Source organism: Gymnoscopelus microlampas (genome assembly GCF_963454915.1).
Source record: "Gymnoscopelus microlampas genome assembly, chromosome: 4".
Taxonomy (NCBI): Eukaryota; Metazoa; Chordata; class Actinopteri; order Myctophiformes; family Myctophidae; genus Gymnoscopelus; species Gymnoscopelus microlampas.
The window spans coordinates 52,163,415-52,191,190 of NC_139941.1; the positions used below are offsets into that span (position 1 = coordinate 52,163,415).

At 43.6% G+C, this 27,776-nt stretch overlaps 1 protein-coding gene across 1 annotated transcript in view; it reads right to left on the bottom strand.

Moving 5' to 3' along the window:
• Window positions 1-235: 235 nt before the first annotated feature.
• The window catches only part of gda (guanine deaminase), a 30,316-nt gene continuing 2,775 nt past the window's right edge, over window positions 236-27,776 (bottom strand). Inside the window, exons 2-14 of the mRNA XM_084054837.1 lie at window positions 26,916-27,004; window positions 24,620-24,791; window positions 23,283-23,370; window positions 19,566-19,671; window positions 19,258-19,285; window positions 18,360-18,467; window positions 16,641-16,748; window positions 13,478-13,575; window positions 13,054-13,121; window positions 11,764-11,910; window positions 1,356-1,474; window positions 625-652; window positions 236-508 (exon numbers count right to left, since the gene is read on the bottom strand). Of these exons, the coding sequence (XP_083910963.1) occupies window positions 426-508; window positions 625-652; window positions 1,356-1,474; window positions 11,764-11,910; window positions 13,054-13,121; window positions 13,478-13,575; window positions 16,641-16,748; window positions 18,360-18,467; window positions 19,258-19,285; window positions 19,566-19,671; window positions 23,283-23,370; window positions 24,620-24,791; window positions 26,916-27,004 (1,242 nt within the window). The 3' untranslated portion in view covers window positions 236-425. The remainder of the gene's footprint in view (window positions 509-624; window positions 653-1,355; window positions 1,475-11,763; window positions 11,911-13,053; window positions 13,122-13,477; window positions 13,576-16,640; window positions 16,749-18,359; window positions 18,468-19,257; window positions 19,286-19,565; window positions 19,672-23,282; window positions 23,371-24,619; window positions 24,792-26,915; window positions 27,005-27,776) is intronic.

Below are 27,776 nucleotides of genomic sequence, written 5' to 3' on the forward strand. Positions count from 1 at the left end.
CAACATTGTTTTCTCACTCAACAGTAAACAGACCAACATGCCGTCACCTTCTCAAACTAATGGCCTAAGTAATTTTCTTAGTTTAAGAAGGTGATGATACAGTATAAGTGTATACAGGTTTTCTAATTGTCAAATATTATGTAAAAAAAAGGCAAATGTTGTGAAAATAGCCGATCTACAAGCTCACAACGCCTCACAGTGCGAGGCGTTGTGAGCTTGTATTATCCATTTTCACAATATTTATCTGTGGAACAGAGTCAAACTAAATCTAATGCTTATGCTGCCTACAATTCCAAGTGCTTGTCAGGGTGGGGGGACCCCAGTTCGAATATGATTATTTTGGGGGGTCGCGGCCGGAAAAGTTTGGGAACCCTTGTTCTAGGGGGTGGCAATTGCCATCCATGAGACTAAATGCCGTCCCTGGTTTACTCTGTGACTTCTGGTATCTCGGATAATGGCACCACCCTCCTACCGGCCACATACACCTCCACTATGTTACGGTCGTCACCTGTAGGAGGAACAGAGGAACAACAGGTGAGTTGATGAGAAACAAAGAAAAAGCCAAATGTAAACAACCCACAAGCTAATGTGTAATATGATCAAGAATAAGGAAGACACACTCACCCAAATTCAAGAACTTCTCTAAAAGAATCTGGAATGAGAAATGAACACATTGAAATGAGACTAGCTTTTTCATGTTTTTTTCACTATCTGTTTATGACTCTGTGTGTGTGTGTGTGTGTGTGTGTGTGTGTGTGTGTGTGTGTGTGTGTGTGTGTGTGTGTGTGTGTGTGTGTGTGTGTGTGTGTGTGTGTGTGTGTGTGTGTGTGTGTGTGTGTGTGTGTGTGTGTGTGCGCGCGTGAGTAAATAAGTGACTATACGCCCCCCCTTGGATTACAGGACTGTTACTTATAACAGAGTATTTCTGCACGGTGGTATTACTTAAGTAAAAATAATAAATTAAATGGTCGCTGAGCCCTGTCACACATGTCTGTACATTTCTACCCGCATGTCTACTGTAGTGTGTATATCTGGTCTGCCTGCTGCACTTTACAACTGTGGCCACTAGGTGGCCATGTCGGTCTTTCATGCTCTCATTGCATTGGTACTCTGAAGATCACTACAATCCCAATCTCATACATTCTATGCATATTTGCTGCTATTGCTATATATGTGTGTGTGAGTGTGTGTGTGAGTGTGAGTGTGAGTGTGAGTGTGAGTGTGATTATTTGAATTGTATCTATCCTAGTTTTCCCTGCTCTTCTAACTATCTCTAATACGTAGGAAGCTGCAAAAAAGACAATAAAGTGAGGTTGGGAGTTGGAGCTAGCTCCCATCATGACCTCCTGCTGTACCTTAGGCTCCTCGTGTTGGATCAGGTCAATGGGACCCCCAGGCGCGGCCACGTTCACCCGCAGGGCGTCAAAGTCCTTGCCCACCTCAAAGTTCCCTATCTGGTGGTCCAGGGAGAGAGCTGTAGAGAGAGAGAGACATTTAAAGATACTTTTAATTTGCTTTGTGGACAAAAGTGTGTATGTATGTATGTATTAGGGCAGGGGTCTTCAACGTTTTCAGGCCAAGGACCCCCTAGCTGAGAGAGAGATGAAGCAGGGACCCCCTCTATACCGTATAAAATTGTGTTTCAGATTAACTTTTTTGTTTACTTGGTCTGCTTTTTTTCCCCTCTACACTTATACCTCTTTGCCAAAAAATAGCAGATCTACAAGCTCACAACGCCTCGCAGCGCGAGGCGTTGTGAGCTTGTAGATCTGCTATTTTTGGCTAAAGTTCTCCTCAGAAAAGGGATGCTAGGGTTCAAGTGGTTAAGGTAAAAAAAAAGAAAATCATGTCGCGCAAATATTTGGCGGACCCCCTGTAGTAACTCTGAGGACCCCCTAGGGGTCCCGGACCCCCTGTTGAAGACCCCTGTATTAGGGGTATTTCAAAATACGATACGATACACTATATTGGGCTCACGATATCTATACGATACGATACATGGCACTTTTTTATTATGAAAATATATGGGGGGGGGGGGGGGGGGGAAAGCAAATGCAAACACATACTTCTGTTTTTGCATTATTATTATTGCAAAAAAACAATATTAAGTACTTTTTCCACCATTGTATGTACGTATGTATGCACTGGTGTATGGTCAAAGGCAGTAATCAATCACTGACGTGTTCTCTAATAACATGTAAATGGTTTGGAAGCAATAAAAGTTATAATGTAGACATTTAGGAGACATTCATCTCACACATGAAGTTCAAGGTCAGTGTCTTGAACCCTAGTCAACAAACAACATGCCAGGTGGTTTGACACTTAACAAGTGCTTGTTAAGAAAACAAGTATGGGCTACAAAGTAACTAGGTTAACAAGTGTGGGGGGGGGGGGGGGGGGGGGGCTGAGATGGTCCATTACGCTGGGTCTGACACACACACACACACACACACACACACACACACACACACACACACACACACACACACACACACACACACACACACACACACACACACACACACACACACACACACACACACACACACACACACACACACTGAACAATCCAGAGTGTTGACCTGTTAACAATCCTGTATAATTTGCCAAAAAAATGCCTAAACCCAAAGTAAATTGATTGTTGTTCTTGAATCATCTGGAATAAATGCATGGGCATGGTCTCATTCTGAAGGAAACACTTTGAAGTTTAATAATTAACTCATGCTCAATGCAACTGACATTGAGTTATACAAGTTTGAACCTACAAGAATAGAAGGCCTTTATAACACTGCTATTATCATACAGTATATGAGCTGGAAAACACAAGGTGGCCACAGTATGACGCCTTACCTAGCCCATGACCATAAAACATTTGATTCTGTGATTTAAAAAATGTATAAATATGTATTAATTATACAATATACTATATTTAACTTAAAAAATGATGTTTTTTGCGGTTTTCAAAAAAATGTTTTATGGCCATGATTCACCAGTAGCCTGGATGGCTTGATTCTAGGCTTAAACTACATGATATAAATATTTTTGGAAATCCCTATGGGAAAAAAATATTTTATAAACATTTTTTGAGTGGAACTATAGTCTGTCCTGATGAAGGTCTAACGACCGAAACGTCGAATAAAGAGCTACATTTCTTTTTGCAAGATTCAGACGTGTGAGGTGTGCGGGTCCTATTCTTTGGTTTTAACCATCAGAGATCTCCTCCTAAATTGTGCATTTTTGACTTATGCACCTGTCGCCAACCCTTGAGGTGTGCGTCGGCCTCCTTCACAAAAGTTTGAGTGGAACTACACAATGGCTGCCACTGCTATGCCCTATGGGTGTCTGTGGGGTTCTTGAAGGAAAAAAGTGGTTTGGACTTTGGAAATATTTCATATTGGTGGAGTAGAATTCAACTTTCAATAAGTCGCTGCATCTTTGTGAATGTTTGTTTGTGTACGTCGGACTTTGGCGTTGCTTGTATCGTCAGTTTGGATGCTATCTTGAAATAGTTTTCATTTTAATCATCAGACCTGTACCTTTAAATGGTATATAGCAACCACGGGTTGTTAACAGGTTAAACGGTACTTGGCGGTGTAGATGTGTGTCATGTTTGTTTATTCCACTTGTTAAGTAAACCAGTGGACTGTGCATTTTATGACCAGCAGTGACCCTGCATGTCCACTGTCATGTCAGTGCTTGAACTTTGCAGTTGCTGACTCCAGATGTGACAGGGTCAAAGCAGGGGGGTGAAACCAAATTGTAACATTTTTTATTGATGATGAAAAACCTGTATTACGCACTTAAAAACATCATTCTCTTAACTATATTTCTGCACTGCATGTTTTATGGTTGACAATGTATTTCCCCCCGGTCCCCGAGCCACTTGACATTGGACTCCCCTATAGGCTGTGTGACATTGGCCTTGTGACAGCGGACGGCCAATGTCCCCAGGTCACGCTGGTGGCAGAGCGAATGAGGGCGGAGTAGGGTGTGGCCCACCTTATTCAAAAGTGAGCGCGAGCCACTTGGACAGCAGAGAGACAGGCATACAGGGCAGTGTGGAAGTGACAGCCAGAAGGGACGGTTGTGCACAGGAGGAGCAGACATACCACGGAGCAGAGGTGGGGAATACAGTGATCGCGGCACGTACCAAGCCACCAGCAGCGGACGGTGAGCAGACGGCGCAGTAGCAGCAGAGACGGGGAGGACAGACAGACGAACCAAGGAACGGAGGAGAGGTCCAGTGGCGATAACGTTGCGCGCTTCACACCCTCAAAGCCAGACGTACAGTCTGGCGGGCGAGTAAGTGTCCTTCTATGCAACGTTACCTTTATAAACCCACGGTCCTAAACCTCATATGTGAAATATACCTGAACAGATGAACTGGTTCTAGTTTCTATGATTGCAGGCAATACGCACGAAGACAAGAAGAGACAGTGATTCCTGGCCTAAACCCCCGCTCCAGTTAAACCCCATATAAGGACATTCCCACCTTTTGCATTGAACCGTGATGAGTATATGACATATAGCAATTGAATTGGCACTTGGCACTTTACTGCTTCAGTAATAGTTGGCACTTTAACGCTAAATTCATTATTTATTTGCTATAGTTTGCACAAGCCCTGTCTGTTTTTAGTGTTTGGTGATTGTCTGTATTCCTGTATTTTAGTTAGTTAGTGGGCGCATTAGGAGGTTGAGGTTTTAGAATTAGTGTTATATTTTGTTTATGCTTTTCAATATTTTATGGCTTATAGACGCCACTGTATTAGCTTAATAAAATAGATTACCTTTTTATACAAACCTGTTTCCGTCCAGCTTTCTCCAAGGGATATGTGTTGAAGTGTTGTTCTCATTTAAAAGTATTGTACTTACCTGGGTAAACTCGAACCTGTGAATAGCCTAAGAAAGAGTGTTACAGAGGACCCTACCTCTTAAATAAAAAGGTGGCGTAGTCTTGCAGTACCTAACAAACAGTATTATTCTCACAGTAATTACGCACCCCGCACTTTACCGTGCAACTGATATTTTATTGTTGTGAGTTTAATGTGTATTGTTATTTATTTATTATTGAGACAAAGTAAAGAGTGTCAGCATTCTAAAAAGAAGTGGCAAGTTACATGTGACAACCTGGCCACCGTCACATATTTGGCGTAGCGCGGCAGGACTGGGTAGAGAACAACACAAAATCCCTAAGAGAAACTGTATTGAAATTTTGCTGTTTTGCTGCTTTTTGTTTTGTTTTGTTTGGTTGAATCAAGAAAGTAATGATGATGATGCCAGTGTATCCAGGGGCACCGTGGCTACCTAAGTTTTCGGGCATAGAAGGTGAGGAGAAATACAGGGAATGGAGAGAACAGATTAAAGGATTATTGGGCACTCAGGATTTAACAGAGGAGAAAAAAGTTGCTTTTGTAGTACAGACCCTTACTGAGGAAGCTAAGCGACAAATTAGTGTAATTGACAAGGAAGATCGCAATACAGTGGCCAAAGTCTTTAAATGTTTAGACACGTTGTATAAAACATCTGTTTCTGCTTCCCAAGCTCGTGCCTTGTTCTATGGCTGTGCGCAACGCGCAGGCGAAAGTGTGCAGGCTTATATTTTGAGGCTTAGAGAGTTGTTCTGCGGGCTGCGGCGGCTCGACCCAGACACCGCTCCCTCCGATGCCATTCTGCGAGAGCAGTTACTTGTAGGACTGTCTGAAGGCCCTCTGGGTCAAGCCTTAAGAATATATGCCCGTCGAAACCCCACAGAAGACTTCGCCGCCCTAAAAAATGAGGCCTTCCTACTAGACACTGAACATAGAAGAGAAGGGACTGCTGAAATCTTGTGCCATGCTGTTAAACCTGTCTCTATCCCAACACCCTCACAGGAATCTGAATGGAGAGAGAAACTGAAACAGGAGATTATGGAAGACGTCAAATCGCAAATGCAGGGGTTTACGCAGGAGCTCATGAAAGAGATCAGACCGCTCCTTCGACCCAACACCACCGATACACGACCTCGCGGTTCGCCTCCATCTGAACGACGCCGGGAGCCGTACCAACGCAACGAGTGGGATGAGGGAGGTAGGCCGATCTGTAGGAGCTGTAGGCAGTCTGGGCACATTGCTCGCTTTTGTAAATCTGACCCCAATCATTTAAACTAGTACGCCCTGTCGCCGAGGTCCGGGAGACAGGGGTGCAGCGCGCACTCGCCAGATCAAGGGCTAATGAAGTGTTTATTGGGGACTGTCCGACTATTGGGATCACTATGGGAGGAGTCCACTTAAGGGGGTTACTGGATACTGGGTCACAAGTCACATTAATGCAGCAAAGCTTATTTGAGGAAAAATTCTCACACCTAACGTTGGGAAATGGGCCCCTTGTTTTTAAATTACGCGCCGCTAATGGTCTTGACTTACCGTACACTGGCTATGCCATATTGGACCTAGAGCTGGAGGGAATGAAGATCCCAGGGAGAGGAGTTGTAATCGTGAAAGATGAACATTGTACTCAACCGCTGATTATTGGGATGAATGTCGTGAACGCTGTATGGCATGCCCTCTTTAAATGGCCTGGGAGGCCTGTGTTTCCATGTCAGCAGGGAAGGACGCTGTGGAAGGACGCATTCGCCACCTGTAGGAGGGTGGAGGCAGTGACGAACGAAGATGGGTCCATCGGTTATGTGTGGCCGGTCGGCCGGCGGAAGATTCGAATCCCCGCGCAGAGTGAAGTGATGATCTGGGGCCGCGCTTGGAGAGGACCAAATGGAGCGGACTACGAGGCCTTGATGGAAGCCTTGCCGGATGGAAAAGATTTGGGAGTGGCCCGTGCCCTCGTCACGGTGCGCCACGGACGTGTTCCCATACGAGTGTGCAACCCACACGCATATAGTCTGGTCCTGGACCGCCACCAGAAGCTGGGGAGGCTGTACCCGGTGGAAGAAGCGGATGTCCGAGGCGGCAGGGACCTGAGCCTGTCCCTGGGGACCGACGGAGAGGTGGAAGTGGCCGTAATCAGTGTGGAAGATGATGGACCACTGAAGACCCTGCCCGAAGAGATGGAAGTGTTGACGGAGCGTGATGACCTGCCGGAGGCGCAGAAGAGAGAGTTACACGAGATGTTGTGTCGGTGGAAGAAGGTGTTCGCCATCCATGACGAGGATTTCGGACGGACGGACGTCGTGCAACACCAGATACCGACCGGAGACGCGGCACCCATACGAGAGCGACACCGGCCGTTGCCGCCCTCCATGTACCGGGAGATGAAGACCCTCCTGAATGAGATGCTGGAGAAGGGAGTCATCAAGGAGAGTTGCAGTCCGTGGGCGGCACCTATCGTACTGGTCAAGAAGAAAGATGGCAGCTGGAGGTTCTGCGTCGACTACAGGAAACTTAACGCCGTGACGCACAAGGACGCCTTCCCCCTACCCAGGATAGAAGAGACGCTCACCAGCCTGACGAAGGCGCAATGGTTCTCCACGTTAGACCTGGCCAGCGGGTATTGGCAAGTAGGAATGGATCCCCGGGACCGGGAGAAGACCGCCTTTACGACCCCGCTGGGCCTGTTCGAGTTTCAACGCATGCCGTTCGGGCTTTGTAATGCGCCCGCGACGTTCCAGAGGCTGATGCAGCAGTGTCTGAGTGGTCAGGTGACAGAATCCTTGCTGGTATATCTTGATGACATTATAGTATATTCACCTGACTTCTCCTCTCATCTACAGCACCTCGAGCTCGTCTTCCAACGCCTGTGGAGACATGGACTGAAGCTGCGGTTAGACAAATGCAAACTTCTGCGGAGGGAAGTGCAATTTCTGGGCCATGTCGTGGACAAAGAGGGAGTGCGGCCCGATCCGGAGAAAGTGGTGGCAGTGCGGGACTGGACACCACCCTCAACGGTCCGCGAGGTCCGCGCGTTTCTAGGTCTAGCGGGTTACTATAGGCGTTTCGTGTCCTCTTTTGCTGCTATAGCACGACCCTTAAACAACTTATTGATAGGAATCCCAAATGACGTAAAATCCCACCAGTGTAAAGTCGAGTGGACTTCGGAGTGCCAGCGGGCGTTTGATGCGTTAAAGAGTGCCCTCACACAAGCCCCGGTGTTAGCGTATGCGGATTATACACAGCCTTTTGTGGTTTACACTGATGCGAGTGGCCGTGGGTTGGGAGCGGTTCTAGCCCAGGTCCAAGACGGTCACGAACGTGTAATAGCTTATGCAAGCCGCAGTCTCCACCCGACCGAGCAGAATGACGCAAATTATAGCTCGTTCAAATTGGAGCTTTTGGCCCTTAAATGGGCCGTGACCGAGAAGTTTAAAGATTATCTCACTGGCGCTCGATTCACAATATTCACGGACAATAACCCTGTTGCGCATCTCCAAACGGCTAGATTGGGAGCTGTGGAACAACGGTGGGCTGCTCAACTTGCGTCGTTTACTTTCGACATCAAGTATCGACCGGGCAAAAACAACGCCAACGCTGATGCCCTATCGCGGTTCCCAGTGCAGCCTGTAGATGTGGCGGCTGTACAATCGACGCCAGCAGCCCGGGAGGATGAGTGGAGAGAGACGCAGGATCGGGATCCAGATGTGCAGGTGGTGAAGAGGTGCGTGGAACGGGGGAGAGCCCCTAATATGGTGGAGAGGAAGAATTGGACTCGGGGAGCGCGGCAACTGTTACGCCAGTGGAACAAACTGATTATACGAAATCATGTGTTATATAGGAAGGTGACCGATCCTTATACCAAAGAACAATACTCACAGATCATTTGTCCAGGTTCACGCAGAGAGGAGGTATGGAGAGGAATCCACACGGCCGCGGCGCATGCTGGGTTGGAGAGGACCTTGGCCCAGCTGCGACGTCGGTTCTATTGGCCAGGCATGGAGGGAGCGGTGCGTCAGTTACAACAGGGTTGTGTCGCCTGCAGCCTGCAGAGGAACAGGTCAGAGCCTCGGGCCCCCTTACAACCCTTTGAAGTCTCATATCCACTAGAAGTAATAGCCATTGATTTCCTCACATTAGGTAGGCCTGCTGATGCGTGGCAAAACATTCTGGTAGCTACTGACTTATTCACCCGTTATAGTTGGGCTATTGCCACCCGAGACCAGACTGCGCACACCACTGTCCGTGCGTTATGGACGCATATTATCCAGCCGTTCGGCTGTCCGGCCCGGTTCCACTCAGATCGAGGCCCCAACTTCGAGTCCGAGTTAATGCACCATTTATGTCAGACTTATGGTATTGCAAAAAGTCGCACCACTCCGTACCACCCGGCTGGGAACGGTGGAGTGGAACGATTTAATCAGACATTACTGAACATGTTGCGATCACTAGACACTGATAAACAAGGAAGATGGAATGAGCACTTACCCGAGTTAGTTCATGCTTATAACAACACGATCCATAGTGCTACGGGTTATGCCCCCGCCTACTTAATGTTTGGCCGACATTTGAGGCGCCCTATAGATGTCCAGTTAGGAGTGCAGTCAGCGCAAGAGCGCATGGGAGTGGGTGGCTGGGTACAGGACCACCAACAGAGAATGGCGACAGCTTATAGGACCGCAGGGGAGAGGATGGGAGAAACGGCCAAGAGGAGAAAGCAGGTTTATGACCGTAGGGCCGGTATTACACCCCTATTACCAGGGGAGAGAGTGTGGATTCGAAATAGGAAGAGAGATGGCCAGGGGAAATTGAGTACGTGGTGGGACCCCGAGCCTTACGCAGTGATGGAACAGGTGGGAGCTACGGGGTTGGTGTACCGAGTCAGACCCGAGAAGGGGGGGCGAGAAAAGACCATACATAGAAATGCGTTGAAAGTGTGTGTAGCCCCCAGGTCGCCCCACGAGGACCCCCCAGCTGTAGTGCAGCCCGAGCAGGTAGAAGCAACAACGCCGCAGTATTATGGGTTTCTCTCCGTCCCGAGAGCACCAGATGAGCCACGGCGCTCGGGAAGAGCAAATATAGGCCAGCCACCCCAGAGGTATGGACATGATTAGGGACAGTTGCAGGGACTGGCAACGGAAAAGTGGGGGGGGATGTGACAGGGTCAAAGCAGGGGGGTGAAACCAAATTGTAACATTTTTTATTGATGATGAAAAACCTGTATTACGCACTTAAAAACATCATTCTCTTAACTATATTTCTGCACTGCATGTTTTATGGTTGACAATGTATTTCCCCCCGGTCCCCGAGCCACTTGACATTGGACTCCCCTATAGGCTGTGTGACATTGGCCTTGTGACAGCGGACGGCCAATGTCCCCAGGTCACGCTGGTGGCAGAGCGAATGAGGGCGGAGTAGGGTGTGGCCCACCTTATTCAAAAGTGAGCGCGAGCCACTTGGACAGCAGAGAGACAGGCATACAGGGCAGTGTGGAAGTGACAGCCAGAAGGGACGGTTGTGCACAGGAGGAGCAGACATACCACGGAGCAGAGGTGGGGAATACAGTGATCGCGGCACGTACCAAGCCACCAGCAGCGGACGGTGAGCAGACGGCGCAGTAGCAGCAGAGACGGGGAGGACAGACAGACGAACCAAGGAACGGAGGAGAGGTCCAGTGGCGATAACGTTGCGCGCTTCACACCCTCAAAGCCAGACGTACAGTCTGGCGGGCGAGTAAGTGTCCTTCTATGCAACGTTACCTTTATAAACCCACGGTCCTAAACCTCATATGTGAAATATACCTGAACAGATGAACTGGTTCTAGTTTCTATGATTGCAGGCAATACGCACGAAGACAAGAAGAGACAGTGATTCCTGGCCTAAACCCCCGCTCCAGTTAAACCCCATATAAGGACATTCCCACCCTTTGCATTGAACCGTGATGAGTATATGACATATAGCAATTGAATTGGCACTTGGCACTTTACTGCTTCAGTAATAGTTGGCACTTTAACGCTAAATTCATTATTTATTTGCTATAGTTTGCACAAGCCCTGTCTGTTTTTAGTGTTTGGTGATTGTCTGTATTCCTGTATTTTAGTTAGTTAGTGGGCGCATTAGGAGGTTGAGGTTTTAGAATTAGTGTTATATTTTGTTTATGCTTTTCAATATTTTATGGCTTATAGACGCCACTGTATTAGCTTAATAAAATAGATTACCTTTTTATACAAACCTGTTTCCGTCCAGCTTTCTCCAAGGGATATGTGTTGAAGTGTTGTTCTCATTTAAAAGTATTGTACTTACCTGGGTAAACTCGAACCTGTGAATAGCCTAAGAAAGAGTGTTACAGAGGACCCTACCTCTTAAATAAAAAGGTGGCGTAGTCTTGCAGTACCTAACAAACAGTATTATTCTCACAGTAATTACGCACCCCGCACTTTACCGTGCAACTGATATTTTATTGTTGTGAGTTTAATGTGTATTGTTATTTATTTATTATTGAGACAAAGTAAAGAGTGTCAGCATTCTAAAAAGAAGTGGCAAGTTACATGTGACAACCTGGCCACCGTCACACAAACACACAATACAAACATCACACACTACATGCTTACAACACACACTACATGCTTACATCCAGTGGTAGGTCGGCTGTTTTCATAATCTTTGCCTCTTTCTTATATTATTTGACAATTTGGCCAATGTTTGACCAGTTTTTATAGTATAGTTTGTTGATTACTATAGATGTAGTAATACTATTTTTTTTATTTCATACATTTTATTTCTTCACTTCACTGTCATCTGGGGACCCCCCCCCCCCAAAAAAAAAAATGGGGGTCCTGACCCACAGGTTGACAACCACTGCATTAGAGTGCCAGTGGTTGGTTGCTGGTAGTGGTTAACCTACCCTGGCTGCCCCCCAGCGTGGCCAGTCTGAAGACCTCCTCAAAGGTCAGAGTATGGTGGTCAGGGTCCTGGATGGTCAGGGCTTTAGAGGTGTCCAGGGTTCTCCTCACAGCGTCCAGCATGGAGGCTGAGTATCCTCCTGCCACGTCTGAAAACAACAACATCGCAAACACATGGATTAACCCTATAAGACCGGGGAAGCATCTGTGTCATTTTTTGATTTCTTTGGTCCTTCACATGAAAAAGTTGGAGCACCACTGATATAGCAACATACTGTTAGGATTTATTTAGAAAACATTTTTAGATACATATTTGGCCACGGACCCCCATCTCAAAATGTTTTGTTCCAGGGACCCCCCCAGAAGCAAAGATTTGAGTTACAAATGTTTGCTTTAAAAAATATGTTTTTTAAAGATTTGCAAAAATGTTCAAGATTTTTCAAAAATAGCAGATCTGACCAGGGGCTTTCAACAGGTGGTCCGTGAAGGTATTGCATGTGGTCCCTGACCATGGAAAGTGAAAGGGAATATTTTCTTCCACAGAACAGTGGTGACCTATGATGTCAATGTTGTCAGAATACTGGGAAGTCGGAGGTCTAGAAATTCCACGGTAAATCTCCAGAAGGGGAAGTTTGTACCAGATTGTCTGGTTGAGTCATCATTATTAGTAAATGTGTACATGCTTCCACTTTCTTTTTTTTACAGTGGAAATAGCCAATCTACAAGCTCACAATGTGTCATCTGAAAGGACATAATGGCCCCTGGTCCATTTGATCGGTCCTGCCTCTCTCTCAAGTGGTAACCATGACAACGTATAGTTGCTAAGCAATGCTTGTCAAACACAGGTGGCTTTGTTGCACTTTAAAACGATACATATCTGAAATAGTTCACACCCAGACATTAAATGCAAGTTAGATTACAATTATGAACTGTCCGCGGTATCTAATTATTTTCATTATTTTATATTTTTGACACCCTTGACTTGTGGCATGTTTTGTGTTTTGTTAAAACTTTAACCACTTGAACCTCCAGCCGAGCACAATGTCAATTCTGGGGTGTGAATGTTTGCTAAAAATAGCCGATCTACAAGCTCACATGTGAGCCTGTGGATCGGAGAGAAAAGTGTAAAAGTACAGTTACTAAAAGTACAATTACAACTTAGGTCCGTTTTACTTAAAATAGAAAGTTTAAAGGACGACTTCACCCCAAATAATGAACTCTGAAAAACCATGGTCAACGTTAGTGTGCTTGGCATGCGAGTGAATGGCCCTTTATTGTCATTAAAATCTGACCTGTTCCCAGGCCAATCTTCACTCCATGTTTCAGGACATTTCTGACGTCCAGCATTCCACTGCACAGCCTGAGAGAGAGAGAGAATGAGAGAGAGACAATCAGTGAGAGTTGTTATTTTTTGTACAGTTTCAGAGTACGGGGTCCTTGACATGAAAATGTTTGAGAACCACTGGTTTAGGGCATAGAGTTATAATATATGTAGAGGGCGGACTGCCCCGCCCCCAGCTATTCATTTCAATGAAAGTTGCTCAGTGGCGTCCTAGGGTTTCTACGGAGCCTCTGAAGGGACATTAGTGGTTTACGCAAGTGCAGTAGTAAATGCGGAAGTGTTGCTATCCCAGATTTGACCACTAGGCAGCTTCACTGTTCTACCGTGGTTCTGGGGGCTTGGTTTAGGGGTCCTTGAGGAGAGCAGAGACTTACGAGATGTTGGAGTTGGGACAATGGGACACGGACGCTCCTGTCTCTCTGAAGAGGAGCAGCTCTTCATCGCTGAGGTAGCAGCCGTGGGCCATCACTGTCTGCCAATCAGTGTCAACATCATCGTTATGGAAGGGGAAAAAAAGGAAACACCAGATGCTGTCTGTGTGTGTGTCGGTGCGTGTCTGTGCGTGTGTCTGTGCGTGCGTGTGTGCATGCGTGCATGTGTCCATGTAAGTGTATGTTACAGCCTTGGTTCTTAAAACCTTTCAGCTGAAACCAAAAATATAAATGTGGTGCCTCCCTGGAACCCAATAGGCTCTATGCACGATAGAAATTGGGCCTCTTCTTACTTCCTTCACAGGTGTTACCAATGATACTAATGAAGGCTCTATTCCATTCGGGTCAAACAGAGTCAGGGTACTGCATTTTAAAAGGTGTGTAACTCTAATAGTGTACAAATGGAACCAAATGGACCCGTAAGGGTCCATTTGGTTCCATTTGTACGCTCTCAGAGTTATGGGGGTCCTTCAAATTAGTTTTGAGAAGTTTGAGAACCACTGTGTTACATGAAATGGAACAAAGCCTTCATTAGTATCATTGGCAAAACCTGTGAAGGAAGTAAGAAGAGGCCCAATTTCTTTCCAATATGGCTGCTGTGCATAGAGCCTATTAACCACTTTTTACAATTTACATTCATGGATTTATATCTGAAATTCGTTTCTACTGTACTGAAAATGTCTGATTTTATTTTTAGTTTCATTTTTGTAATCATTTGAAATAACAACAACAATAGAAATGTGTAGAAGAAAAGGGGACATTTTTTAACTCATAAAAATGGGTCCGCGACCAGGCCTGGAATTTCATCATTTTAGGGGCAAGGCCACTTGGCCTTTGGTGTTGTAATTTTTTGGAGGGCACAAAGGCCAAATGCCAGGGCAGGAAGGCCATCCAAAAAAAAAAAAGTTTTTTAAGTCCAAAAAAGTTTTTTAAGTCCACGGAAATAATGCATTTAACTTGAAGGTTAAGGATGAACGTATTTTAATATATTATAAGAATTGTATAACTATCTGTGAAATATAACCCATTTATTTCACAAAATAATGTGTTGGCAAATGACCAATATTTGGTTATAGGTCTCAATATGTCACATTCAGCCCTGGACTTCATTGACTGAAGTAGGGGTCACATTAATCACATTAGATTCACAGATTAGGGGTCTTCAACCTTTTCAGGCCAGGGACCCCCAAACTGATGGGGTGATGGAGCAGGGACCCCCTACCTCGTAGGGTAGGTAGGGGGTAGGCTACTATATATATCATATATTTATGTATAAAATTGTGTTTTATATAAATACACATGAAAAAATTGCCTGCTCCTACGCACAGGTTGACCCAGTAGGTGTGCAAAAGGACCTTTCTCAGGGGCGTCAATTGGGTATGGCAAGGCATGGCAGGTGCCATACCTTGGCTCCAGAAAAAAAAGAGAAATAAAATCATGAATAGTAGCCTAATGCAGGTGTAAGACCATTGTGTTTGCTTTGTGTTATAGGTATAATCTAATGCATAGTTTCTATGCATTTCAGGGGTTTTGGGGGGGTTGACCCCCTAAAAAAAAGGATAGATGTCCCTTATTTTAATCTCTGGGAGTTGGCAACCCTAACCTTGCCATACCTTAGCTTTTGCTGAACTGACACCACTGATCTTTCTCTACAAAATATGTATAAACATACCATGTTATTGTGCATTCATTACTAAGCTATTAAAATATGTCATATTATGTTTAAAGACAAATTTACATTTTTGAAAAAAAAATAATGAAAACAAGTTTTGAAAGTTTTTAAAAACAAAAATATTTTTTAATCAAACAACAATTTCGTGGACCCCCTGCAGTACCTTCGCAGACCCCCTAGGGGTCGTGGACCCCCTGCAGTACCTTCACGGACCCCCTGTTGAAGACCTCTGGTAGAGATTTTGTCTTTTCCCCACAAGTTATTTTCATTCAAATGAAATGTGATTGAACTTGCACTAATAATGACTTTAGTTGATTTTTCACTCTTTAAAATATAGTATTTCTTAATTATTAATAATTACAGCTTGTAGATTGGCTATTTTCACGATTTTAAATTGTTTTTAAATAATAATAAAAAGGAACATACAAGATTTCCACCCCACAGCCATAACATATAGCCAATATATGGTTCTGTATGAGTCCGTTTTTGCAGATTTCATTCTAATTGGCTACTATGCCTGCATATGAATTTCATGAGCCTGGGTAGGTCACCCTGGCTTGGCGGAGATATGCCCTGTTGCGCACACTCCACACACTGCGCTGCAGGTGAAAGTAATTCACTTAACGAGGGCTGTGTTGCGCATCAACAAACGGACTAAAACTGTCACATTTTAGCTGTTGAAATAAACTTCCCAATTAGAACATTGTTGACAAACGAACAGATATTATGGATGTGGTTTGCAAAAGGAATATATATTTCTTGTCCATCAGAGCGGTGAGGTCACTCTTTTGTATGATATTGATAGCCTAAACTTTTAATTTGTCTGCAGTTATTCTGTTGCTTGCTTTATATTAAGACTTATAATTTGGGGATTTCGCTGTATTTTATTAGATGTATTCATCTATATTTTGCTGTTGAAAAAAACATCGGGGCACATCGGTCTGTAGGACTACGGAATCCTCTCTCTCTCTCTCAGGCTAGAAATCAAACCTACCATTCAACAGGCTGCGTTAGATTTATCTCCGGTTTGGCGCGGTAATGCTTTTGTGTCTATTATTACACGGTGTTGCGGGATTCCGAAGGTTCATAGGAGGCTCAAAATCAAACCTACCTACCACTGTGCATGTTGTAGCTGCGCAGCTCAACCAAAGGGACTGGTGTCTAAAAAAAAACGTATTGACAGGAAAATCGCGCAGAGGAAAAACTGTGAAATCAGTTGCTGGGCGCAGCTGGGGCACCATGGCCACTGTGGCCGTGAAGGCATGTCATTATTCAAGGGGCACACGGCCAATGAGAGGGGCAACGACGGCCATGGCCGCCGTGGCCGCCGTGAAATTCCTGCCCTGTCCGCGACCCAACAATGGGTCCCAACTCACTGTTTAGTAACTAGTGTGTTAAAGCATGCATGTGTGTGTGTATTCATTCCAGCCAAACCTTGTCAGTGAGCAGGTTGTGTTTGAGGTAAACGTCGGTGTAGGACTGTGACTCTGGGAACAACTCCTTCACCAGCTTCACCTCCTCCAGGTTCTCACTGACGTGGCTCTGATGGAAATAGACACAAACAGAGTTCAGTTAGATGAAGGTTCAGGAGGCCACAGCGCTCACACATACACTAGTTATAGATGAAGGTTCAGGAGGCCACAGCGCTCACACATACACTAGTTATAGATGAAGGTTCAGGAGGCCACAGCGCTCACACATACACTAGTTATAGATGAAGGTTCAGGGGCCACAGCGCTCACACATACACTAGTTATAGATGAAGGTTCAGGGGCCACAGCGCTCACACATACACTAGTTATAGATGAAGGTTCAGGAGGCCACAGCGCTCACACATACACTAGTTATAGATGAAGGTTCAGGAGGCCACAGCGTTCACACATACACTAGTTATAGATGAAGGTTCAGGAGGCCACAGCGCTCACACATACACTAGTTATAGATGAAGGTTCAGGAGGCCACAGCGCTCACACATACACGTCAGAACCAAGGTGTCAGCCTCCCCTCTCCCGTTCACTTCCATCCAATGGGAGCAAAGAGGTGGAGCTTCCCTGTTGACCGGTGTCGACCAGGGGGGTCATCGACATGTCCGTACGCAGAAGAACGTGTCTGTCTGTGACATTAGTTGTTCATGTCTGTGGCAATTTCTGTCAAATTCTTGATTTTGAGGAACAAATATACTAATATACGAAAAGACGAACACTACCTTAGTTAGGACACTCATTCTACCCATTTCCTCCAGTGACTATGGCAATGAAGTGAATTTTTCCCCTAGAAATGGTCTGAATGGCCTGTTCTTGAACCGACCGGAGGTTTTTAGAGGAGGTTTTTCCTACCGGGGACTCCGCTAGTCATCAAATTATTGGCTTTAATAGGAATGCGACATAAACAAAAAAATATCCATGAATTCAAGGCTCCATGGGGTGACTAATCGATTGAAAGGACTCAAAAATAGCAGATCTACAAGCTCACAGCTTGATTCATGACACGCTGCGAGCTTGTAGGCCTACATCTGCTATTTTTGTATATATTTTTAAAGATATATTTTTAACACAAATGTTCACATTTTCTGTAATTTAACTTCATCACCACTACATCTCAGAGGAATATATTGTACTTTTACTCCACTACAATAATTTGAAAACTTTAGTTACTTTGTAGATTTTGATTATTATTACAAAACATACATGAACCACTTTGCCCTATATACATTTCAGCCATTTGAAAATAGCCGATCTACAAGCTCACAATGCGTCGCATCACAATGTATATTATGAGCTTGTAGAGCTGCTATTTTCAAAAGATTTTTAAACATTTTAAATACATTCGAAAAATTTGAAAAGACATAATGAGTACTTTCTACTTTTGGTACTTTAACTACGTGTTGATACCAAATCTTTTGTACTTTCATGTAAAAGTACATTGCAGTATTGATACTTTTACTTAAGTAAGACATTTGAGTACTTTTTCCACCGCTGGTTGAGGAGCATCTCTCCATGTTTTCTCTCTCTCTCTTTGGTTCCAAACCCCGTGAGGTTCAATGCTGCATGCGTCGTCGTCTCCGTGGCAACGATCCCATAGGGGGGAGGATGGGTCATAATAATGTATCTAAGGCGGGTTGCCACAGCAACGGGGCGGGTGAACGGGGCTCACCTGGATGTGCAGGTCGTTGTTCCTGGCGATTTCTCCCAGCTGTCCTAGTAACGTCCCCGAGCAGGACAGAGCGAAGCGAGGGGTCACCACAGGCTTCACCAGAGGGTACTGAGAGAGAGAGGAGAGAGAGGGGTCACCACAGGCTTCACCAGAGGGTACTGAGAGAGAGAGAGGAGAGAGATGGAGAAATATAAACTAAATCATGGTGTGAGGAGAGGAAAGAACCAACCATACAGTAGATCAGGGGGGTAAATAATTTGTGGTCCCCTAATTATTTCGGGGGGTCCCCAGATGACTGGCTTAATGTGCAACATTGTTTTCTCACTCAACAGTAAACAAACCAACATACAGTATAAGTGTATACAGGGTATCTGCACATTTATAAAGTGACAATTTAATGACTTTTAAGACCTTTTTAAGGCCTAGTGCTAAAATAATAATAAAGACAATTTAAAAAAAGATCATTACTTTGTCAAAAGTAATCAACAAACTGTACTATAAAAACAAATCAAACATTGGCCAAATTGCCAATATTACCTAAGAAAGAGAATTATTTTTTTGAAAATAGCCAATCTGCAAGATCACAAGCTTGTTGTGAACTTATAGATCATCTATTTTCACAATATTTATCTGTGGAACCAAGTCAAACTAAATGCAATTCCTCAACTCCTACATTCCAAGTACTTATCAGGGTGGGGGGTCCCCAGTTAAAATATGATTCTTTTGGGGGGTCACAGCCTGAAAAGGTTGAAAACCCTTGGATTAGATGACTGTGGAGAACCCCTCATCTTCAATGATTACACATAAAACATTTAAAACCAAAAAGATCAAGGTTATGAAATGATAATGTTGCTAGTTGTCAGCTTGTTGACTTGTGGCTGGTTGGTGGTTTTCTTACCTTCCTCTCCAGCAGCTCTCCGATGAACCTAGAAGACACAAACAAATACATCATTATGATCCCATATTCCGTAACCTCTAAGTCTAATCCATGATCTGCCATATCTTTACACACAACATTTAGACTACCATCACCCACCACTTAAATCCTATTCAAAAGATATTCAATGTGCGTTTTGTTTATGAAGCCTAAAAGCCAAACAGAAATGTAAATGTAAAAAAAATGTGTAAAGTAGGGCGTTCATTTACGGAGAAAAACAAAACATTTTAATATGATGTTGCTGTTATGTGTGACTCAGGTAAACCCACCTGCAGGTCTCCTCATGTGACTCCTGGGTGCTCTCTTTGTAGTGGGTCACAGCATTGTTGGTGTCCATGCACACCTTCCCCACCAGGGCGCGCTGTCCCAGGTCATCTAGGAAAAAAGTAGATAAATCACAGTTTTATGCATATATGACAATTATTAATCCTCAAGTAAAATGTCATGATCCAAATGGAACCACATAATGTACCCAAATTGTGTAGCAACATTAGCCAAATCTGCACCCAAAATGCTGTCAAAATGTTAATTTATAATTCCTAATGCCTCCATAATTCTCGACTTGGAGAGAGGTTAAAAGAAAAGAAAAAAAACAGCAAAGCAAAGCAAAAAACTAAACAAAAACTAAGATATCATTTGACACAAGACTAATATTATCGTCATTATCAAATAACCTCTGTGTTTGCAGAAATATGATAGGTATTGTCATTTGAACTGGAATTCTTTTTACTTTACAAGTTATGGACATGTGGCCGATTCACACAGGATTAACCCATTCAATCCGGGGATATGAGCTTGCAGATCTGCTATTTTTGAATAGTCCAAAGTATAAAATAATGGTAGCTATAGACATCTAAAATGATACAGTATGCGTTCCCGGACTGAATGGGTTAAAATCACAGACAACCTCTACAATTACATAGATTACCAGAGGTCCCACAGGTAATACTGGTCCTGTGTGAATAGGGCTTAAGTCTTTATTTATGACATGGTGTGTGTTGTTATGTAATGCACACACACGCACGCACGCACGCACGCACGCACGCACGCACGCACGCACGCACGCACGCACGCACACACACCATAGACTGTAAAAAAGAATGGACAAAGCCACTCCCCTGCTTTCTACAGAACGAAAATGAAGCCGATAGTTCAGGAACATGCATTCCTCCATCGTTAATATATACAGTTGGCCACGCCGGAACTCAAACGCTATTGGTTGAGACCAGACACGTGACCAGCGAACCGGAAAACACCCCCAAAAATGCTATTGGTTGGGTAGCTTGTCAATCAAGAGTGGGGGCGGGGAATGAATGCTATTGGTTGTGTAGGTTGTCAATCAAATCATCCCGCCCCTCCTGGAGCATAGCCTACTTTATCGTCAATTTTAGAATAAATGGGACCATAATTTAGCAAAACGCATATCATGATGATTGAAAGGAGACTTTAAACTAGCGACTGGAAGCATATAGAATTTATGACAATTTTTATTACGGTAAGAAAATCTAGTCTAAAGTTTGTCAAAAACCCATTCACTTGCGCTAAAATAAATTCTTTCTGACACTTCAGGTCGGCGCAGGGTAAAACAGCGCCACTCTGGCCATTCATAAGCTTCCGTGTTGGCCTCATCGGGGCGGCCATAGCTGAGTGGTTAGTGAGCCCACCTAGAGCCCACCTAGGGAGCCAGAGGCCCTGGTTGCCCTAGGTTCGATTCCAGGCCATCCCAGCATATGTGTCGATGAAATGAAATGTGTCCCTGAGCAAGACTCTTAACCCCTAATTGCTCACAGGTTCTCATTGGAAACAAGACCGCAAGGACTTTCATGAACGACCTGTTAAAAGGAATTATCCTTATCCTTATCGTAAATATCCAAGCCTTGCCCCTTGACACACACACACACACACACACACACACACACACACACACACACACACACAAAGCCTGCAGATTCTGCGCACACTGTTTAAATCGGGACAAAGGTGAATAAGATAATTAATTAATTTATAGATTTAGATTATTATTATTATTATTACGAAACATACATGAACCAATCATGCTCCTATTTATACTTTGGCTATTCAAAAATAGCAGATCTTCAAGCTCACAACGTGTCACGACGTGTCACAAAGTTACGCATCGTGAGCTTGTAGATCTGCTATTTTTGAAAAAGTTTGAAAATAAATAAATTAAGTAAGTATGTTTTGAAGCCAATACTTTTGTACTTCAAGTAAAAGCAATAGAATTGTGGGACACTTGCACAGAGTGTGCGGTTGCAGTTTTTTCCCTTGGTTCACCCTGATATTGTTCAGCTCCCTCCCGCACCTCACCCAAGTTTTTTACAGATGAGCAGTGATTTAGTTTACTTTTTCTGTTTTACTCAAGTATATTTTGTAAAGCAGGCCTTTCACTTGTAAGGGCATGGTCACACCGCACTTTTATTTTACCTCTGGGGCGGAATCTGCCAATGCTTTGTCAATGCAAATGCGTAGATTCATGGTCTTGCGATGTTTTGACCATGAATCCACATATTTGCATTGACAAAGCATTGTCAGATTCCGCCCCAGAGGTAAAATAAAAGTGCGGTGTGACCGTGCCCTTATAGAGTATTTTCATATTATGCTATTGCTACTTTTACTTAAAGGAATAGTTCACCCAAAAAAATACTTATTTTCTATCAATTACTCACTCCATGAAGTCTTGAATTCAAGGAGATTTATTCGTTTTTGTCGCGTTCCTGAGCCAATAATTTGATGACTGGCAGAGACTCAGGTAGGAGACTCAAAGAGTCTCCATTGAGTCTCCTACCGGAGTATCCACTGGTGATCAAATGATTGGCTTAGGATTGTGACAAAAAAGAAAAAATATCCATGAATTCATGAGTAATCAATAGAAAATAAGTAATTTTGGGGGTGAACTATCCCTTTAAGTAAAAGATCTGAGTACTTCTTCCACCACTGCACATCGAGACCAGAGGTTGTGGGGGAATGAATAGAACTCACACCCCTCACCCAACACCGCTGAAGTGCCTTTGAGCAAGGCACTGAACTCCAGTGGAGCTGTTCAGTGGCCAACACCAGTATAAGGCTGTGGTTGTACAGGTCAGCTCCCAGCTTTTAGTGTGTGTGTGCGTGTGCGTGTGCGTATGCGTGTGCGCGCGCGCGTGTGTGTGTGTGTGTGTGTGCACACGCACGCGTACTTCTTCCACACTGTCACAAAGTTCAAAGTGAGGAGGCGGCGTTTAGTAATTATGTCACAATTGGCTGTAAAACAAGCCTTCCAGAGAGGACCTGAGGCTTGAGTCAACAACACTGTCTACTTTTAAAGGTGCAGTACGGGATTTTCTTTGGTTACAAACAAGTGTTAAATAGCTTGAACTTGAGCCTGGCCTTCATCTGCTCGAACTTCTCCCTACATTTGGTTCAATTCCAAAGTCTTCTGTCATGGCACCAGAGCATGACCCCCATGTGAGTGTTTGTAAACACTGAACTATCTCCCTCTCTCTGCCTTTCCTGTGAATTCATTGACAGGGTTTTATCATTTATTGATGCTTCCTCCTGCACAGAGAGGAGCATCTTGCTATTGAGTTACTGAACTTGGTTACAGATACAGTACAGTACAGTTAAATTAACCACTTCAACCCTCTAGTCTTAGTGAAAGGGACATGTGCTAAAACTCTACTTGCTCGGACCACTTTTTTTTTGTCTACACTAAATCTCTTCACCAAAATGATTATCCATCTGTGCATGAACATACTGTAATGCATGATACATGAACATCCTATAATGCAGACTTTTAGCTCAAGACCTAAAAGAGAAATGCTATGTCTCCCCGTGAACCCAAACTTTGTGTGTGCATGCGCGCGTTTGTGTGTGCGTGCATGTGTGCATGTGTGTGTGTGCGCGTGTGTGCGCACGCGCGCGCGCACGTGTGTGTGTGTGTGTGTGTGTGTGTGTGTGTGTGTGTGTGTGTGTGTGTGTTCTCTCACTTGCGATCTGGCCCAGCAGCAGAGAGGCCTCTGTGTGGATGGTTGCAAAGTAACAGGCGGTGGTCGTTCCATTTCTCAGCGTTCGTTTCTAACAAACACACAGTAGAGGATCATATTACAGGATTAAAAACGTTCCCCTGATGCGTCTACACACTGTTAAGCATAGCCGTGGGAAGTGGGGGTGCTGAGGGGCCTGCAGCACCCCCTGAAAATAAAGTATGACATTTTTCAAAAAAATTATAAAAAAAACATTTAAAAACATTTTTGCATAATGTGCCTGTTGTTGCTGGTCGTTATTTGGGGGGGATTTAGTGCAATACGTGTTCTGGAACCGAATTAACCGAATTCAATTAACCAAATAACCCCAGAAACCACAAATGCACGCATGCACGCACATACAGCACCCGTAACCTATAACGTCTTCCCACGGCCCTGCTGTTAAGTCACCTCATTTTGAAAAACACCTTGAAAGTGTTTGAAAAACGATTTTAGATTTTAGATTTACTGAAATCTTCTCTTCTGTTTTACAATTTGGAGGTCCTTGGCGCGAAAAAAGTTTGAGAACTACTGCTGTATAGTAAGACGCTCTGGATAGGAGCATCTGCTAAATGCCTAAAATCAGGGGTCTTGAATGTTTTTTTCAGGCCAAGGAACCCCTAGCTGAGAGAGAGATGTTGAAATTGTGTTTCAGAATAAACTTTTTTTTATTACTTGGTCTGCTCTTTTTTCCCTCTACACCTATACCTCTTTACCAAAAAATAGCCGATCTACAAGCTCAAAACGCCTCGCAGCGCTATTTCGCAGGCTATTTTTTGCTAACGTTCTCCTCAGAAAAAAGATGCTGGGGTTCAAGTGGTTAATGTAAAAAAAAAATCACACCCAGTGTGAAGTGGGCGGTGTGTGGTCATCACAACATGACTCACTTAAAAAAAACATAAATGTGTATTTTTAAGTCCATACTGCTATTCATAGGGCTGCACATGTGTCATGTGTTTCGCTAGCCAATCAATCACAGTCCTGAATTTGCAAAGTCAGCCAATCACATTACAGCTAGTGGTGATGACACTAGCTGTAATGTGATTGGCTGACTTTGCAAAAGTATAGATTTGCATTGACTGTGGAAGGGTTAGGGTTGTAGACTGCGTTGTAGACTATTGGCCAATCACAGTGCAGGATTGGTCAGTGTCCAAACCTCACTTATAGGGGGCGGTTACACCGCCCCAAAAAAATCATATCACACAATGATTTGGCCTGTGGTAACCCCGAGGACCCCCTAGGGGTCCCGGACCCCCCTGTTGAAGACCCCTGGGCCTAAACAGTGAACAGTCACCACTCACCACCACGTGTGAGTAGACCCTGTGGGCGAAGCTGAGGTCTTTGAAGCGTGCCTCTGCAGGGAAGGTGTACAGGTTGAGCCACTGAAGCAGCGGGACGTCCAGGGCCGTGCCGGCGTAGCTGTACTGAGACGCGTGGATGTGGGTGTCCACCATGCCTGGCATGAAGAACTCACTGCAGGGACGGGACAGGCACAACATTAACCACTTTAAATATACTGCCTTTTTTCACTGACAAAAACTAAATAAAAACTAAGCTACTGTATGATGACTAAAACTAAGACTAAATATATTGACAATGTCGTCAACAAATAAAAACTAGACTAAAATGTTCGTGAGGGACGAGTGGAGAAGAGATCCAGTAGAACTAAAAGACAAGTAATTTTATATTTGGTTGCGCTCGGGTGTTGCGCTCTGAAAATAGCAGATCTACAAGCTCACAACGCGTCGTACGTTGTGAGCTTGTAGATCGGCTTTTTTCAGCATGCAACCTAGTGTAAAATCAGCCATCACAACGCCATCAAGGCACCACCAACATACATTTTAGTCGACTAAATCAACTGTACATTTAGTTACAAAATCTGCAACACTAATAAATAGCTCTATATTCTGATAATAATCATTGCTATAGAGCAGGGTGTTTCAACTGATTGTGAACCAGGGACCACCACCCTGACTAAGAATCAACCTGTGGACCACTGTGGGGATATGGACTATAAGGTTAGTGGTTTTGTAACACTTGCTATGCATCCCATGTCTTATACATCCCACTATTTCTCAACCAATGGTCCACGAGACTACTAGTGGTCCATGGCATTATTAGGCCTGCAGGTGGTCCATGGGGAAATGTTAAAAATATAAACAAATAAAATGCCTTTGTTAAATGTATTAAAATATGTTTAAATAATATTTCAAAAGTCCATCAAATGTAAGAACATATTTGAATGAAAAGGCATGGTGTGGTAAAAAAAAAAAGCTTGAAATTAAATAATGACTGTTAAAGGCTTGATTTAATGTGTTGCACAATATTACATGCAACAAATTATATTCAGACATTAATTAACTGAAAATATGCTAGTGGTCCAGAGCTAAACAAGTGTTGAGAACCACTGATCTATTCCTTTCCCACGATTCTGTTCTCTTACTTTATCCAACCTTCCATTAAACTCATATTAACTGATATACTGATTGGTAACTGTATACAGTGAGCAGACACACCCTATTACAGTACATGGGCACATTTCCTAATAATGATAACTGGCAATCCGGCGGTGTAAAGTGGTGTAAAGTAACTAAGTACATTTACTCAAGTACTGTACTTAAGTTCAATTTTGAGGTATTTTCACTTTACTGGAGTGTTTTTTTTACCAATTTTCAGTACTTTTACTTCTACTCCACTACATCTCAGAGGCAAATATTATACTTTTATTCCACTACAATTATTTGAAAACTTTAGTTACTAGTTACTTTGTATATTTTCTTTTATCATTACAAAACATACAGTAACCACTTCAACCCTATAGACATTTTGGCCGTTTGAAAATAGCCGATCTACAAGCTCACAATGCACAAGTGAAATTGGAAGTGTCACGAAGAAATGAGCAGACACACAATTGGAACTGGAACACTACGAATGAAACTGATAGATGGGTACTTTCTCCTGACATTTTGCAACACATCTGAAAATGTATTTTCTGATTATTAAAGAGCTAGAGAGACATGTAGTTTCCTGTTACTGAATTCAAGTCTCCACGGGGTGACTAATCGATAGAAAAAAATTTTTTTTTTGGGGGTGAACTATCCCTTTAAACCTTTTAACTAAAAACTATCACTTAACCAAAACTGTCACTTTCCCTACCTTTAAACCCATATACTTGAGTTGACTGGAGTCCCTCAGGGCTCTATGCTATACTAGTAACTTTTCTGTTTGCGGCTCAACATTAAATTAGCTGGAAACAGCCGATATGCAAGCTCCCAACACGTCACAATGCAAAAGGTTACGGACGCTGGAGTTTAAAGTGGACCATTTTAAGGTGCTTTTACTGATGTGTACTGTTGTAGTATACTTTGTCTAAAAAGGACCAAAATAAATTAACCTAAACCTAAACCTATAAGTGGTTAACAATTCATTAACCCCCTATTTTGGGCTTGTTGTCATTGTAGACAAATACTAATTCCAAAATCTAGTATGTTCAAGTAGGGCGTTAATTTACGAAAGAAAACAAAAGGTTAAACTATGGAGATAAGAGTTTTTTTTCTGCCCGACAACAACGGTGTAAATGATGTAATGTGATCTTACTATTGCTCCAGGTGAGTGACGTCCGACGGGTCAAATCCATGGGTCCCACACACCTTGTCCACGTCCAGGCCTCTCTCAACGAAGGAGATCTGACAACAGAGAGAGGTAAAGGAGACGTCATTCACTGTCAACCTATTAATATATTCAACTGAACGTTAGGGGTAGATATCAGGTAGCCTAGTTATGTAAAGAGACTTTACTTAGAAAAGATCTATATATATATGAATCTGAGCTATAATTATTATTACTACTCTTTTAGCTGTAGCCGAGGGGGGGCAGACACACACCCTCTTCTGTGTTAATGTAAAGTGAAAGTGACTGGAGTCATGTTTCATTTATCTCTCTTAACCCCATATTTTAACTTCCTGTGTTTTTTGTTGTTGTAAATTAACGCCTTACTTGTTCATACTACAGCGTCACAGAAAAGTATCAAAAGTAGCAGATCTAAACCTTTTTTGATGTTATGTCTGAGGTGTTGGAGACAACCATTCTGCCGTGCCCTCAAATAGCGATTTTTGGGATCCCTGAGGAGGATGTAGTTCTTACCAGAAAACAACTTAATGTTATTGCTTTTGCTTCATTAATTGCCCGCAGGAGGATACTCTTACATTGGAAAGCAGAGCCCCCTCCCTCGGCTAAATCATGGCTGATTGATGTTATGTCCTTTCTGAAGCTTGAAAAAATTAAATTCACAATTCGAGGATCCTCTGACAAATTCTATACCCATTGGCAACCATTAATATCATATGTAAGCGGATTACAATCACTATCACCTGACTGACAACACATGGTACTGGGGTGCTTTGGTGGTGCGGATCTCTATTCGGTGCAAGATGCATGACTTAAGGTAATAAGGAGGTG